At 41.7% G+C, this 14,644-nt stretch overlaps 1 protein-coding gene across 11 annotated transcripts in view; it reads right to left on the reverse strand.

Moving 5' to 3' along the window:
• Window positions 1-853: 853 nt before the first annotated feature.
• Window positions 854-14,644, reverse strand: part of USP28 (ubiquitin specific peptidase 28) — a 56,616-nt gene continuing 42,825 nt past the window's right edge. For 5 of the 11 annotated variants that reach the window (XM_074357118.1, XM_074357117.1, XM_074357119.1 and 2 more), the window contains 11 exons: window positions 12,770-12,998; window positions 10,166-10,360; window positions 9,432-9,571; window positions 9,082-9,267; window positions 7,786-7,881; window positions 6,955-7,133; window positions 6,774-6,852; window positions 5,918-5,997; window positions 5,241-5,364; window positions 3,418-3,613; window positions 854-2,095 (listed from right to left, as the gene is read on the reverse strand). In XM_074357118.1, the coding sequence (XP_074213219.1) occupies window positions 1,920-2,095; window positions 3,418-3,613; window positions 5,241-5,364; window positions 5,918-5,997; window positions 6,774-6,852; window positions 6,955-7,133; window positions 7,786-7,881; window positions 9,082-9,267; window positions 9,432-9,571; window positions 10,166-10,360; window positions 12,770-12,998 (1,680 nt within the window). In that variant the 3' untranslated portion in view covers window positions 854-1,919. Of the gene's footprint in view, window positions 2,096-3,417; window positions 3,614-4,456; window positions 4,585-5,240; window positions 5,365-5,917; window positions 5,998-6,773; window positions 6,853-6,954; window positions 7,134-7,785; window positions 7,882-9,081; window positions 9,268-9,431; window positions 9,572-10,165; window positions 10,361-12,769; window positions 12,999-14,644 lie in introns of those variants that run through there. The other 6 variants (XM_074357123.1, XM_074357122.1, XM_074357125.1 and 3 more) reach the window with 4 other exon arrangements.

Raw genomic sequence — 14,644 nt, forward strand, 5'->3', positions numbered from 1 at the left:
TCCATCAAAGTTGAGTTTAACACAAGGAGTGTGCCGAAGGTAAAACAGATTAATTCAGAAAGCATAAAAGCCTGCAACCTATCATTGAAGGAGGTTACAGACCATGAAACCAGAGAATTCAGGGTGTTGAGGAAACTAACTGCAAAAGCCACTTCATTGGTAGGCGTAGTTCTGGGAATTCATTCTCAGTTGTGGCCGTGTGTCCGTCAGAATCACCTGTGATGGGCCCAGCCTGGATCTAAGGAGTCAGGATCCACAGGGTCAAGGCCGGGGCAGCTGTGTTTTAAAGTGACAGCTGATTCTGGATTGATGGCCAGGGTAGGAATCACTGCTAACTCCAACTCTCTGAGCAATAAAAGCCGCTCTTTTTCCACTTGGTCCCTCTGCCTCTACTGAGAATTCTTTCTCAGTCAGCGGGCAAGGACCCACACATTTGGGGTGGGCTTTCCAATTTGGGGGTCCTTCCATCCACTGACACTTACATGTAATGCAACTAGAAATGAGATGACAAGCTATCAGCCACCACTAGGTGCTGCTTAAGAAGTGACTGCTGTCTGCTCTTTCTTCAATCCCATCAAGCCTCTCAACCCTGTAATCTGCCTTTTTCTTTTGAAGAAAAACTAAGGGGGAGGGTATAGCTCCAGTGGTAGAGCACGTGCTTAGCGTGCACAAGGTGCTGGGTTCAATCCCTGGTACTGACTCCAAAAGTAAGTAACTAAATAAACCTGATTACCACTCCCCTTACCAAGAAAAGCTAAAAAAAAAATAAAATAAAAACTAAAACGTGACATATACTCACTGAGTCCAAAACTGAAAGTATATATTTAAATGAAGCCACGCTGCATTCCAAAGGTAAAACAAATACTTTTATTGCACATTTATAAAATCTGCATAGTTGTATCAAGTGTTCTTCCCTCCCACGATTCCCTCGTTAATCTTAAAATTTGGTTAAAACACAATACCCAATCTGGAACTTTTAAAAAATGGTCAATGGGGGGATTTCTCTCTCTACATATACATATATATATATATAGTTTTTTTTTTTCTTTTTACAAACCCACATCCCTAATTTTTTTTTAAAGCAAAAAAGGGGAGGGGCATCAAAACGTTCTCCTGGGCCAGCAGCAGCCTTAGATATGTGTTTTTGACAATTTTCAGATGCTAGAAAATTTTACATAAATGGTTAAGCAAATGTGAAAACACTATCTTTTGTCAAGTTCCACGACGCTGCTCTTCTGTCTAAAGTCCGTAATGCTTTCCTTTCTTTCGCTCAGGACTGAGTATGAGGTTTTCTGGTTTATTCAAAAATATAGAATAAAAGAGAGAGAAGAAAGAAAGGAGAGGCAGCTTTGACTTTTCGGCATCTTGCTGCCACGTGACCTTACGTTCAACCCACACGTGAACGGGCGGTGATTCATCAGCAACCCTTCTGTCATCTCCTGTCAAGAGCCAGGGAGGTTTTCACTTCTCATCTCTGGACGTTAAGAATTTTTTTAATGTCATCTGTATTTGATGAAATAACTAGTTGCTATTCATCTGGTTCAGGTTCTGATGAATCACGCTTCAGTTCTGCTGTCAAAAATATTTATGCCTGAAGGATAATTTAAAAAGTGGCAAGAGGCTTAGAAAAAGCCCAAGCCGTCTTACAGGTGCATGAGGCATTTCAGGTCTTCTGGCATCAATCAATATCTTAATACACTGGTTTCTGCCTTTTTCAGTGAAATTGCTTTTATGATCCTGTACCTAAAAAGTGCAATTTTATTTTCAATCCTTCTTTACACACATAGCATGGTCGGGGTCTGGATCTGAATCTTAACTTTTTCACCTAATCCGTTTCTCAAAGTAAACACTGTGACAACAGACTTCTGTGCAACAGGCAGTCAACCAAAGACCAGGATGGGCCGTGGACACCTCAGGGCTTATTTCACGGTCACGGTTGAAACTCCTTGAATTGACTCCATGACGGCTGCAAACCGGCTGCAAAGGTCATAGGGGGAATTGGGTCGAATAGTTGGAGGCTCCTTCAAGACAATGATTTCTGCAGAAGGGTCTAGAAGCCTGGGTAGAAATTCCCCTAAGCACAGCTGCAGATTTTCTGTGGAGGGAAAACAGATGGTTACTATACAGCTAAAAAGATCTCTGAGTGAGGTGGGAGGGGATAAATTTGGGAGTTTGAGATTTACAAATGTTAGCCACTGTATCTAAAAATAGATTTTAAAACAAGTTTCTTATTGAACTATGTTCAATACCTTGTAATAACCTTTAATGGAAAAAAAAAAAAGAAAACTAATAAATGTGTGTATATGCATGACTGGGACACTGTGCTGTGCACCAGAGACTGACACACTGTAACTGACTGTACCTCAATTAAAAAAAAAAAAAAAAGATCTCCAAGTAAAAATGTCTGCTACACAGGAAAGCCTTCCATATAGCCATCACCCAACCTCAAAGGTCAAAGCACTACTGGCCAGCTGAGAACAAATGATGACTCCTTCAGGCCAAACCAGGAGCAAAGACCTATTTGCCAAATATAGCAAAGCTTTAGGTCACTGCTTTAAGTCATCTGACATATACAGTCACTTCATTAGGGACAGATCTTCTAGTCAGTCATCCTTTTAAAAGCTGAGAAAGTGGTATGATACTCTACCATAAACATAATGCTGCTAGTTTCTTTCAAATAATTAAAATATACCAGTGTATACACATGGCATTAAGTAAAGCCATATATCACACATGGTCTAAAGAAGAACTGAAGACATTAAACGGAAATTGGTAGCTTGTAATTATTATAGAGTTTTTCAATAAATATTATAAACTTGAACACTTCGAAAAGTCAACAGCATATCTTTACATCTGTGAGAAACTAACAAAGAGGATTCATATTAGGATATATACCAACCTTCTAAGTCTACCAAACTCGCCTGAAAGTAACTAGTTTTAGGCTTCCTCTCCAAAACGCACAGATAATCCATTTACTAATTTATCAACCTTGAAGGCATAATAGTTAATAATAAGTTTACATCTTGCAACTTCAAGTCACAGGAAAATCTAGTTATGGAACCATCAGGTAATTAAGCTCACAAATAGATTTGTATTTTTAAACTATAAAATTACTGGAGTTCAGTTACTGGCAGATGAAAAAGTAACAGAAGTCTGACATTCCTGCACAGCAGTGGTTTTTTCAAACAGGGCTGGCTGGCTGTCTGTGGAGGTGACAACAGCCACAGAGGAGGTAAGGGGTTCAGGCTCATGTTCCTTGCTTCAATAGAGCAGATTCACTTTTAACTCAACTTACATGCCTGGGGCTTCCAATCCCTTAAAAAGGTTTGACAATCATTGCTATAGAATAAAGTCCACTGTAATTTCTAGGATTCTCAGGAGCCTTAGAAATTCTGACAAGTGGTAACACCCACACACCTGCAATATCTTGCCCAAGGTAAGAGCACCAGTGGTTCCTCATGATCTCAATGGCATCCAGGTCATCCTTGGAGATGTCGTTATTAATGATAAGGTGAATGCACGGAATGATCAGCTCATTCATCACGTTGATGCCCTCAGTTACAGAGTGGTCATCATTTGTTTCAAAGAGAGAAGCTGCTCTGGCATTCAGCTCCTACAGATAAAAAGCAGAGTTAAAAAACCAAGCCTGAAAAAGAAGATAAATATCTGTTTTAGCAAAGTCTAAACAGTTCCCAAACTTTCCTGTACATTGGAATCGCCTGGGGAATCTTTAAGAAGATCTCTCGCCCCTCCTCAGACACACGGATTTAATTGATATTCAGGTGACCTGGGCAATGGGATTTTTTTAGTGTCCCCAAGATCCTGGTGCAGCAAATAAGTCTCTGACCCACTGGCCTAGACGCACAAGTCAAGGTCATGCTCAACACCCACTTCTAGCAAAAGCCCTAGTCAACGGTTCTCAATCTTCAGTGAACGTCAGAATCACCAGCAGAAAGCAAGCTGTGCCTGGGGTCCTCCCCAGAGGCTCGGCCCTGGTCACCACCATGTGAAAGCTCCCACTTAGGTGCTTCTGACGCACCGCGGGGGGTGGAGGAGCCGGAGATGAAAGAATCTAAATCCCTCCTGCCTCCTGGCAGAAGCTGAGCAGGACGGTCAAAATGTAATCTGTATTTGGTGATCTAAAAAATAAAAGCATGCCTCTAATAGAATTCAGATCCATCAAATCTACAGGTTCCCCTTTTCAGCTTAAAAATGCCTTGCTACATCTATAACTGATACAGGAATCCAAGTATAAATTAGAAAATGAAGCTCTTGAGATAAATATACATCATGACAATCTCCTCCACCTGCTATTAACCAGAGGCACCAGAGGCAGTGGCAGAAACGCTGGCCTCACTCCCCAGAGAAGGGCAATCGTGCCTGGCGTGAGGGAGGCCAAACGCAAGCACACGGTCAGAGGGCAAGCCTCCTCTGTAGTCTTCTGAAGGACAAGCACCTGTAGAAATCCCTGGGGAGGCAGACGGGCTACGTGGCGGCCGAACGCAAAGCAGGCCAGGACAGCTCTCCAGTGCTATATGACAACAGTATTAACAAAACTGCAGGACCAATCCTTACGGTTCATACCTTTAAAAACAAAACAACCTGGAATCTCTTCAGAAGTCACTAAGATTCTCATTTCCTAGCTTAGCAGGGAGCACAGAAAACCACTGCATTCCTTTAACACACTTTTATTATACACTTAGTACGTGCCAGGCACCGAGAAAAACAGCTGAGTAAGAAGAGACTCTGAGCTCAGGGAACTCACATCTAGGAGAGGCGCCCCGTGATAAAAGCTACGATGGATGCAGGCACACAGGAAGGGCACAGAACAGGGGTGGTGCTCATCCCAGCCTCTACCGGGAGTGGAGGAATGACTGCAACTGAAATGACTGATGGAACAATCTGTTTCAACGTAAAACTACTCTTAAGAGTTTGGAAAAATCCAAAACCCCTTGGAGATGTATTTTTTTTTTTAATTCTTTTAAAAAATTTATTATTGCATTATTTAATTGTTTTATTTTGGCAGAGGGGAGGTAATTAGGTTTTTTTATTTTTAGAGGAGGTACTGGGGACTGAGCCCCGGACCTTCTGCATGCTAAGCACGCATTCTACCACTTGAGCTATGTACCCTCCCCACGAGATATTTTTGTGTTTTAAGTTATATTTCTTCATGCCTACAAGGAGCAGAGGTAAACACAATAAAACAACACAAATCGTAAGGCTTTACAAACAGCACAAACCAGAAGGCATTTTCTTCGGTATAAAGCGATTACCGACTCCTTCACGCCCCGGCGGGGCCCCTTGGTCAGCAGGGCGGCATTGCTCTGGTAGGCGTACACCAGGTAGGAAAGGGCCTCTTGGTACCTGAGAAAGCGGTAGATAAAACACAGCTCAGTGCCCCTTCCCCAGATCCAGGGCTTAGACCCCACTGACCCCTAAAATAAGAACGCAATTGGCTGCATTATGGAAAAGGCTTCAGGATGGAGGCAGCACGAGGCACTGGGAAAAGCCTGAGGGCCAAAGACCACAGCCACTCTCAGCTCCTCTGCAAACTGGCCAAGAAACCCAAGGCCCATCAGGGACTTCCCTGGGCTTCTGTTTTTCCCAACTCTAAAGCAAAGAAGCAGACTATGCTCAAAAAGGTCCAAGCCAACGCTAAAATTCGTTTTCTGCGTTCACTTTCATTGATCACAAAAAATTTGGCCACTGTATCTCTCTAGTAATAAATCCATCATTCTGTGACGGATGAAAGGGCATGTGTGATGTTCAGAACAAAGCCGAAGTGAAACGCTGGAAAGAGCAGAGGCCTGCTGGTGCGTGTGACAAGGGAGGGGACACAGCTGTGTTCTTAGAATTCCTGGGCGGGCATCAACAAGTAACAGCGTCCTGACCTCAGTGACATAAGAGGCCAACTTACTTTCCTTTCTGATAGAGCTCCAGGCCTGTCAGGAGATACACAGACACCTTTCGAAACAAACTGTAATCTTCATGCCACTTCTGAAAGGAAGGACAGCCATGAATGATTACGACCACAATTACTTCTGCACTTTCTACCACAGTGAATTTTAAACTCAATAGAACTATTTATCGAGCACATATGGGCAGGGACAAAGAGATGCAAAAGCTTTCAGATAATAAAATTTCCAATATTTAGCATAAAAGTCTACTGCTGACCTTACTTTTGACCCTGTTGCTTCTGCAGAGGAACAGAAATATTTATAAGCTTTAGAATTTAGTGTCTTAATTTCCAACACCCACGTCAAAGGCATTCAACTCTGATCTCAATGAATGGCCTCTCAAGTTCTGACGAAACCACCCAGATGTGGGGAAGATGGAGGGACAAGGCTGTTCCAACCACACAGAACACCACCCAAGCTCTAGGTGGCCCACCTTGGGCGGCACGTAACATTGTTTTACCTACAACGCAATGTCTTTAAAAAAAAAATTTCTAGTTATGTGAGCATTTGAATGCACAAAAATTTAGTTTCCAATATAGAAACAGTAGAAAACTGTATTATTTAAAACAGGCCAAAACCAAGAACTGTGTTGTCTAAAACAAGACTAAAGTGGGTATTTGAAGGAAATGAAGTGTTGATTTAGTCGAACAGAAAAATGGAATAAAGAAACTGCCTCTTCTAAGGGTAAGGAAAGATCATTTGTTCATTCTTACTCAGTTTTTTTGGGGGGGGAGGGAGAGTCAGTGATAACACAGTTGTTAGTTTTGCTTCAGAAATGACTGTCTTTGCTTCGTGGACGTGAAGAAAGGACCTCACCTTGTACTCGTCCATGTTCATGTCATCTGGACCAATCTCCTTCAGCTTAGCCTGAGCCACCTTCATAATACTGATTGACCTGTGGACAAAATTCAGAAGGCTGTGAAAGCTGCCCCTTCGGGAGAGTCGGTCAAGTCAGACCCAGAAGGAAGGCTGGTCCCCCGAAGAATCCCCTTCTTACCTTTCATCGTAGCTAAGATTTTTATCTGCAAACTGTTCCAGAAGGGTCCGCTCTACTACCCTCTTAGGTGCTTCATTTTGGAAAAAGTAGACGAGCACGTGCTGAAGGCGAGGGTCGCTATGAGCGGTGGGGGTCTCCTTGGCAAGCTGGTAAAGCCTGGAGTACTCTTCGTGGAATGCCTATTAAATGCAGAATCAACAGTCGGAAAAGGGGGCACTGTGGGCTTCTACACACAGAAGGTGACGCCCAAGGGCTGGAGAGGTTTTCATAACTCTAAGAAGGCTTCTAGGAAGTCCTTCTTACTGAGGAATTACAGAGGCAACTACAGAATCTGTAAGTTGTTTGCATCTCCTAAGGGATAAAACTCCTCTGGCACCAAAGACCTACTGAAACTCATTTTTCTCATAAATTTCTCAGAAAAACAATATTTTGTTTTCATTGTTTCAGGAATATCCTTGAGGACCAAGGATGTGAATTTTAAAAATCCACATAAATGCAACTTATCCAAGTAGCTTAAAAAGCATGGTCTACGTACTTATAGGATGGCCCCCAAATTACCAAGGCGATGTCTCATTCACAGCTTTATTTACAGACATCTCCTAAGAGCAACAGCGAGCCCTCCAGGCGAGGTGTGACACAGAACTAGTGCCAAGACAGGAGGGGCGAACACTGCTGTGGGATGGCTTGGTCTTTAGTCAGGCAGGTAAGGGAGTTTTGTTTTATTTCAGTAAAAAACCCTTTTAATCCCATTTTTTTACCATCTGATAAAATTAGTGCCCCAGTATTATGATATGTGTGGTATAATGATTAGAAGGAAAAAAACAGAGATACCTTAATAAGCCCTGCTTCAGACCCATCCCGGTCAAAGGTCTGACGGGCTTTAGCTATGGCCAGGATGACCCCTTGCATGGCAGGGCTCAGCATCACCTACCACAAGAGGCACAAACACAGAGAGAAAGGAGAGGGGGAAGGTTCAGAAGAAGACCGTGGGAAAGAAAGGCGAACAGACGGCCGCAGGGAGGCAGAGCAGGGAGCGCCTCGGCCAGCGTCCACTGCAAGTCAGGTCTCACACACCTGCCCCTGCACATTCACAGCCCCCATCCCTCTGCACAACGGCAAGACCCTGCCCACGACAAGCTACGCCTATATATTGCCTCTAGTTTAGCAGATGAATAAAGACATATGTCTAGAAACACCTACAATATGTCACTGCTGAAGAATCAAGTTAAATTATAACTTTCAGGAAGTGTCTGAGGTGAGAATTCCAATTTATTTCCGTAGTTTGGGTGTATATCTGAAATACACCACTATGTTAGGAGTTTTACTAGGATGAACAGCACATTTAAAACAGTCTGGAAGTAGGGGATACCCAAACAGGACTCCATAAAATGAAACCTTATAATGACTAAAAAAAAAAAAAATATATATATATATATATATATATTTTTTTTTTTTTTTTCCCACAGGAAAAAAAACCAGAAATCTGAGGGACAGGACTCATGACTGTTAGTGTGGGGTGACAACTGTAAAGGAGGTAGACAGTGAGTGACTTGGGTTCTACAGCTTCTTCCTAAAGCTCAGAATTAAAAGTAACAACTTCAATTCACATTTGTTTTGCTCATTAGATGATGGAAAATTTTATATTTGGAGGAAACACCACAGACTAATATTACCAAAGACAAACACGCCTAACTTAAAAGGCAATCTTTTTGGTCATGAAACCAAACAAGGAACTAAGGGGGAGGATATAGCTCAAGTGGTAGAGCGCATGCTTAGCATGTACAAGGTACTGGGTTCAATCCCCACGTACCTCCTCTAAAAATAAATAAGTAAAAAAAACCTAATTAGCTCCCCGTCCCAAGAACAAAAAGCAGAAACAAACAAACCAAACAAGAAACTAAATTCTACCTTTCTGAGCCATCTGGACTCTGCAGTGGCCCTTGTAAGGGGAGGTCTGGGGAGGCAGCCGTGTTCAATGGTAACTAAGACAGGCCCTCCTATCCATCATTTGTCTCGCTGAGAAAATAGTAACTATTGCCACACACCTTACAAACGTATATTCGGTTCACGTGAGCAGGAAATGTAAGACTGACAACAAACAGCTAGGTCCTGTACTCATCTCTGTACCTCCTCATCATATCCATCTGCATCAGATCTAACCAGAATCCTTCCCACACTGGGAATCTCGACTTCAGAGACCTCAGAATCAGGCTGGGCAGCAGACTCTGCGTCATCAGCCTGTGGGGGCTGCTCTGACTGCTCTGCAAGGTGTGTTTCCGGGGGCATGGGCATCTTGGGTTCAGCCTCCTTAAGCTGTGGCAACAGAGTGGAGAGAAAGAGTAAGGAAAAAAAAGGAGAAAGAAAGAGGGATCGGTTAAACGCAGCAGACACACAGAATAATAGAAACGTGAGAAAACTGCGGCAGTGACTGCAGAGAGCCCGCCCCTCCTGGGGCGGGGCTTCCAGGCCACGCCCACCTCACTCAACGCGGCCTCCACGCCGCTCTTCTCGAAGGCGCGCGCCGTGTTCGCTATGGCCTGGGCCGTCTGCTCCTTCGCTATCACAGCGTGCTCCGATGACAAGCAGCGCGCCCCGTGGGACGAGGCCACCGAAGGCTCTGGGAAAGAACCGCACAGAAGAATTAGCATCTGATGAGAAATAACCAGCAGAACACTCTGTAAGAGACACGAGGATGGATGGATACCAAGTTTAATACGCAAATCTTCAACAAAAACCTTTAAAAAAAATCTGCAAATTTTCCTCTAGAAACTGGTGACTTAAAGAAATGGCTAATTCAGCAAGAAGCCATTGGCTTTTCTGTAAAATTTAATGTGCTTCCAATGGTGTAATATTTCTTTATGCCAAGAAGGCTTCCTACATAAACCATCTCGTAGGGTAGGTCACCTTAGGAGAACAGTTTTCATAAAAATCTACCTGTTAATCCTACCTACTTTCTCCTGCAACATGGGGAATAAACAAGAACTAAACAGAGCGAAAGCACAGGCAGCTAGCCTTTCTGCTGTTACTTCTGCTCAGCAGCAATGACTTCTGAAGACACAAGCTCTTCCATCAGGTTGAGGAAAACCCACTATATATTTGGAGTCTATTGTGCATACTGGCCTGGCTCACTCAGAGGCAGTGAGAGGGGATGGCCAAGGCAGTGCAGCATGAATTCCACCAGATCACTGGCAGAAACTCCCTGCTCAGATACCTTGTGATGGAGAGAAGTCCTGTGATGCTGAGCTGGTGGAAGACTCCATTTGAGGGATTTTGCAAGACTGCTCCTCTTCCCACTCCTCGACCTCCTGCTCAAACCTCCAGTTATCTTCCTGAACGTAGTGCTTCAGTTCAACAGAGAGGGACTCCACTTCTCCTAACATCTGACCTAGTTCATTTGGGGCTGCCTCTGAGGAAGAACAAAGACGACGTTAAAACGGAGTCCCACTGAGCAAAAAGGTCTCACGGAATCAAAAGGTCCTTTCTAGAAAGAAAGAAAATACGACATTTTGTAATAAGAAAATACATCCATCCATCAGAGGTACTGACAATATCAGGCCAATGGTGACAGCACTCCAGAAACAGTACCTGGCGTATGAGTAGGCAGGCACATTGAGTATCTGTTGGATGAATGAATGAATGATGGCGAGTAAGAATTTGGCATAGAAGCCAATCACTGACAAAGTAGCAAGAACAAAGCAAAACTTTCTTGGAAATTCAGAAAATCATTAGATCCAATGAAAATTTCAAGGTAGTTTTATCAGTGTAACCACTGTCCCTATTATTGATACGAATATCCGTCTCAAGATAGTTAGAGATGAATTCCAAGACATTTACACTGCTTTGAGTTTCACACAATCAAGTGCTGTCAGAGAGCAATTTGATACAAAGGTTGGATGGTCAATGACACCTGGTTCATTAAAAGCTATGAGGAAAAATGGCTAGAATATCAAGGACATACTAAGTCTCATTTCTAACCTGGTGACCAAAGCAAAACAAAAAAACCTACAGCACAACAGCAGATCCACTTACTGGTTGCTATTAACCAGTCTTTTCACTAAGCAAATGATAGTTTCCACTTTTTGTCTGTTTCTGTAATATAAAAATGAGCCATACGTGTAATAACAAGGCTTCTACAAGCTACCAACAGCCAGCACAGTCATTTGTACAGTAACTCCCACAAGCAGCTGTTCCTGCTTTCACACTGCAAATATGCAACAATGAAGATAGGCTGCCCTTAAGTGAGCACTCTCTCTATTCCCCACTCCCCCAAACCACACCAACACATTAGAAAGACAATTTGCTGCCCAGACAATATGCTCACGTGTTTTCTTACTTATGCGACACAGTGAACTTTGAACGCTAAAAGACGCTTCTATGACCTCGGATGTGAGAGGAAGAAAGTGAAGACTAAGATAAATGGAAAACAGCACTGAATCTGGAATCAGAACTGGATTTGCATCTTGGGCCTGCCATTTATTTACCGGCTGTATGACTCCAGACAAGTGCACAACCTCAGCTGGAAAATGTTGGTTACAAGAATTCCTGCCCTGCCTGCCTCCCTTTTAGAGTTACAAGTTATTAGAGAAAAAAAGTTTGAAAGCATGCAGGAAGGAGTAAAGTACCAAAATGAACGACTGCTCTTAGCATTAGCAGTAGTGTAAGAGAAGTATGAAGTTGTTTAGGCAAATCCACTTATTAAATTTAGCTTTTCCCCAAAGGGTGCAAAAATATGTGCACAAGAACATCACTAAAGAAGAAAAAAATTAGAGGCAATTTAAAAGTCTACCAATGGTTCAAAAAGACACCTGTACCCCAATGTCCACAGCAGCAGTATATACAATAGCCAGGACATGGAAACAACCTAAATGTCCAGACAGATAACTGGATAAAGAAGTTGTGGTATACTTATACAATGGAATACTACTCAGCCATAAAAAAGAATAAAATCATGCCATTTGCAGCAACATGGATGGACCAGAGATTGAAGTAACCCAGAAAGAGAAAGAAAAATACCATATGATATCACTTAAAACTGGAATCTAAAAAAAAAGGCAAATGAACTTATATATAAAACAGAAACAGACTCACAGACATAGACTACAGATTTGTGGTTGCCAGGGGGGAGGGGAGTGGGAAGGGATAAACCGGGAGTTCAAGATTTGCAGATACTGACTGTTATATATAACATAGGTGAGTTTATACTGTGTAGCACAGGGAAACATATTCAATATTTTGTAGTAGCTTAAGGTGACAAAGAATATTAAAATGAGTATGTATATTCATGCATGACTGAAGCACTGTGCTGTACACCAGAAATTGACACAACATTGTAAACTGACTACAACTCAGTTAAAAAAAAAAGTCTATCAATGGGAGGCTGGTTTAATAAATCATATACATATTTCATACAGTGGAATTATTATATGGTTGTTAAAAAGAAAAGGGTGGTTCTATTTTTAAAAATATAGAGATTGCTAAGATAAAAAACTAATGAGAGAGATGCAGAATAGAATGGAAAAACATCCCCCTTGAGGGAGAAAACGCGGTGGGAGAGAGAGATCAATAAATAAAATCTAGCATCTGCATAGAACATTTCTTGAAAACTATGTAAGAAACCTAAGAATGGATACTTGTTGGGCTCAAGATAAACTTATTTTTCGTTTTTATTTTCTTTTGTACTATTTGTCTTTTTCAAAATACATTATACTTGCTAACAAACTCTAATTAAAATTTTTTTTTTTAAACTACAAGACAGTTCCCTTCCCCGAGCAGTACAGATTTTCCCCATCCCTGGCTTCTGCTAAGGAATTTTTACCTGCATTGAAGTGGGGTAGCTTGTCGTTAATGTACATCAGACAGTAAGCACTAACATTCCTCAGGCCCCCGTAGGAATCTCTTTCAAGCTCTTCCCAGGAAGACTCTGTGACAGAGATGTCATTGTACTTGAGCCAGACTTGTCGGGGCTGATTATAGACGTAGGCCCAGTAGTGTCCTGCATTTGCCTGCCCTTCGTGCACGAGAACCGCGTGCAGGCGGTAAGGCACCTGCAAGTCAGAGAGCACTTCCTGAGACAGGTTAAGCAAAGCCATCCGATTAAAGTTTCAAAATTCAAAATTATTCCCAATTATCAGACATAAGAAAGCTGACTATCTATAAATGTGTCTGATACAGAGTTCACACCAAAACATCTAATTGATTCGAGAGAGACTAAGAAAAACACAGCCTTGCCATTATATTTCTGAATTGATAAAGCACGAAGTTGACATTCCTATACATGTTAATACTCATTTTATCAAGATGGCCAGTAAGCTTGTACTTGAAACTACTGGTTAACATACTATTCTTTACGCACACTCTGGGGTTAGGTCCAAAGATTAAGTCCATATAGCCATCAAGTCATATTCTCCAAGTCAAAATTATATTCAAAGGACTTTCAGAAGATCAGCTTCCAACTAGTTTTTTACTTGCTAATTACACAACTGAAAATGAACTGTTTTGCTACCATCTTATTATAATTGCATTACACTGAATTTCCTCAGCATGAAATTAAAAGGCATACTTCTCAAGTAAAAAAAAAAAAAATCCGTAGCCTTGGAATCTCCCAATTATATCTCAGTTCCTGAATCTCTAAAACCAGACAGCTGAACTAGATGATCTCTTTGAGGCCTCTTTCAACTCTAAACTCCATGACTACAGACCTAAAATGAAAGATAACCAAGACCTATTTATCCCTCGAATTTCAAACTCAGTTTATCTAAAAACAGAATCACCATGACCACTCATGCTGTGAACGTACTTAGCACACTTGGGACCTACAGCAAGCATAGCAAGTATCTTGTTCTATGCCTACTTTATTTGGCACCAAAATCTAAGTTAGTGTATTTCATTATCAATCAGTCACATGATGTATTTCTTCTTGCAAGTAATCATCCACTTATTGGGGTGAAAATCCATTTAGCTACATACTTGTTTGCTGCAACATTTGGAAAGCATTTTATTTTTCCCAATGTGGAGAAAATAGAGCAATGTTTAAGTGCCAAGTAATTACTGGTGAAAGAAAGGAAAGTCAGCCCTCGAATCAAATCAAACTTTCATTTAACCAGTAACTTGACATGCTTTCTTACTGGTGGTGAAACTTTTAAAATAATACAAAAGAGAAAATGGGGAAAACCTAATATTTACATAGTGCATTCCTGCTATGCGACACAACCGTGCCTCCACGTGACCTAGAAACAGGCCGCTCCTCCCACAGCCGTTCACACGGGAGCCACTGGAGGTCAGGCCCTTAGCTGGAGCCTCTTTATTCTCTATGTCCAGAATGTTAATCTACACAAAAATTTCTGTGGATACTAAGAATTTCTGCCCTGCCCTCCCTGGAGTTATCAGACAAACAAAGCTTGAAAGCATGCTGCTAACTGAAGGATCACGAAGAACGTGGTTCTTTGGAAAGGATGGGTAACCAGTCCCTCGTCAGCTTCCCCCACTGCACTACTTAAATTACTATTTTATGAGATTTTAAAAACATTTAACAATAAATCTTTCTAATATATGCAAAAAATACCATGTGGCAGCATTAAGTAAGTTTCAGGTTCTGTTGGCAGTAGAAAATACATTGCTCTTTTTTTTTTTTTTTTTTTTTGCCTAAAATACAGAATAACGCCAATTTCTTTCCTAAATTCATTTTTATACC

The sequence above is a fragment of the Camelus bactrianus genome, chromosome 33, assembly GCF_048773025.1.
Source record: "Camelus bactrianus isolate YW-2024 breed Bactrian camel chromosome 33, ASM4877302v1, whole genome shotgun sequence".
Taxonomy (NCBI): Eukaryota; Metazoa; Chordata; class Mammalia; order Artiodactyla; family Camelidae; genus Camelus; species Camelus bactrianus.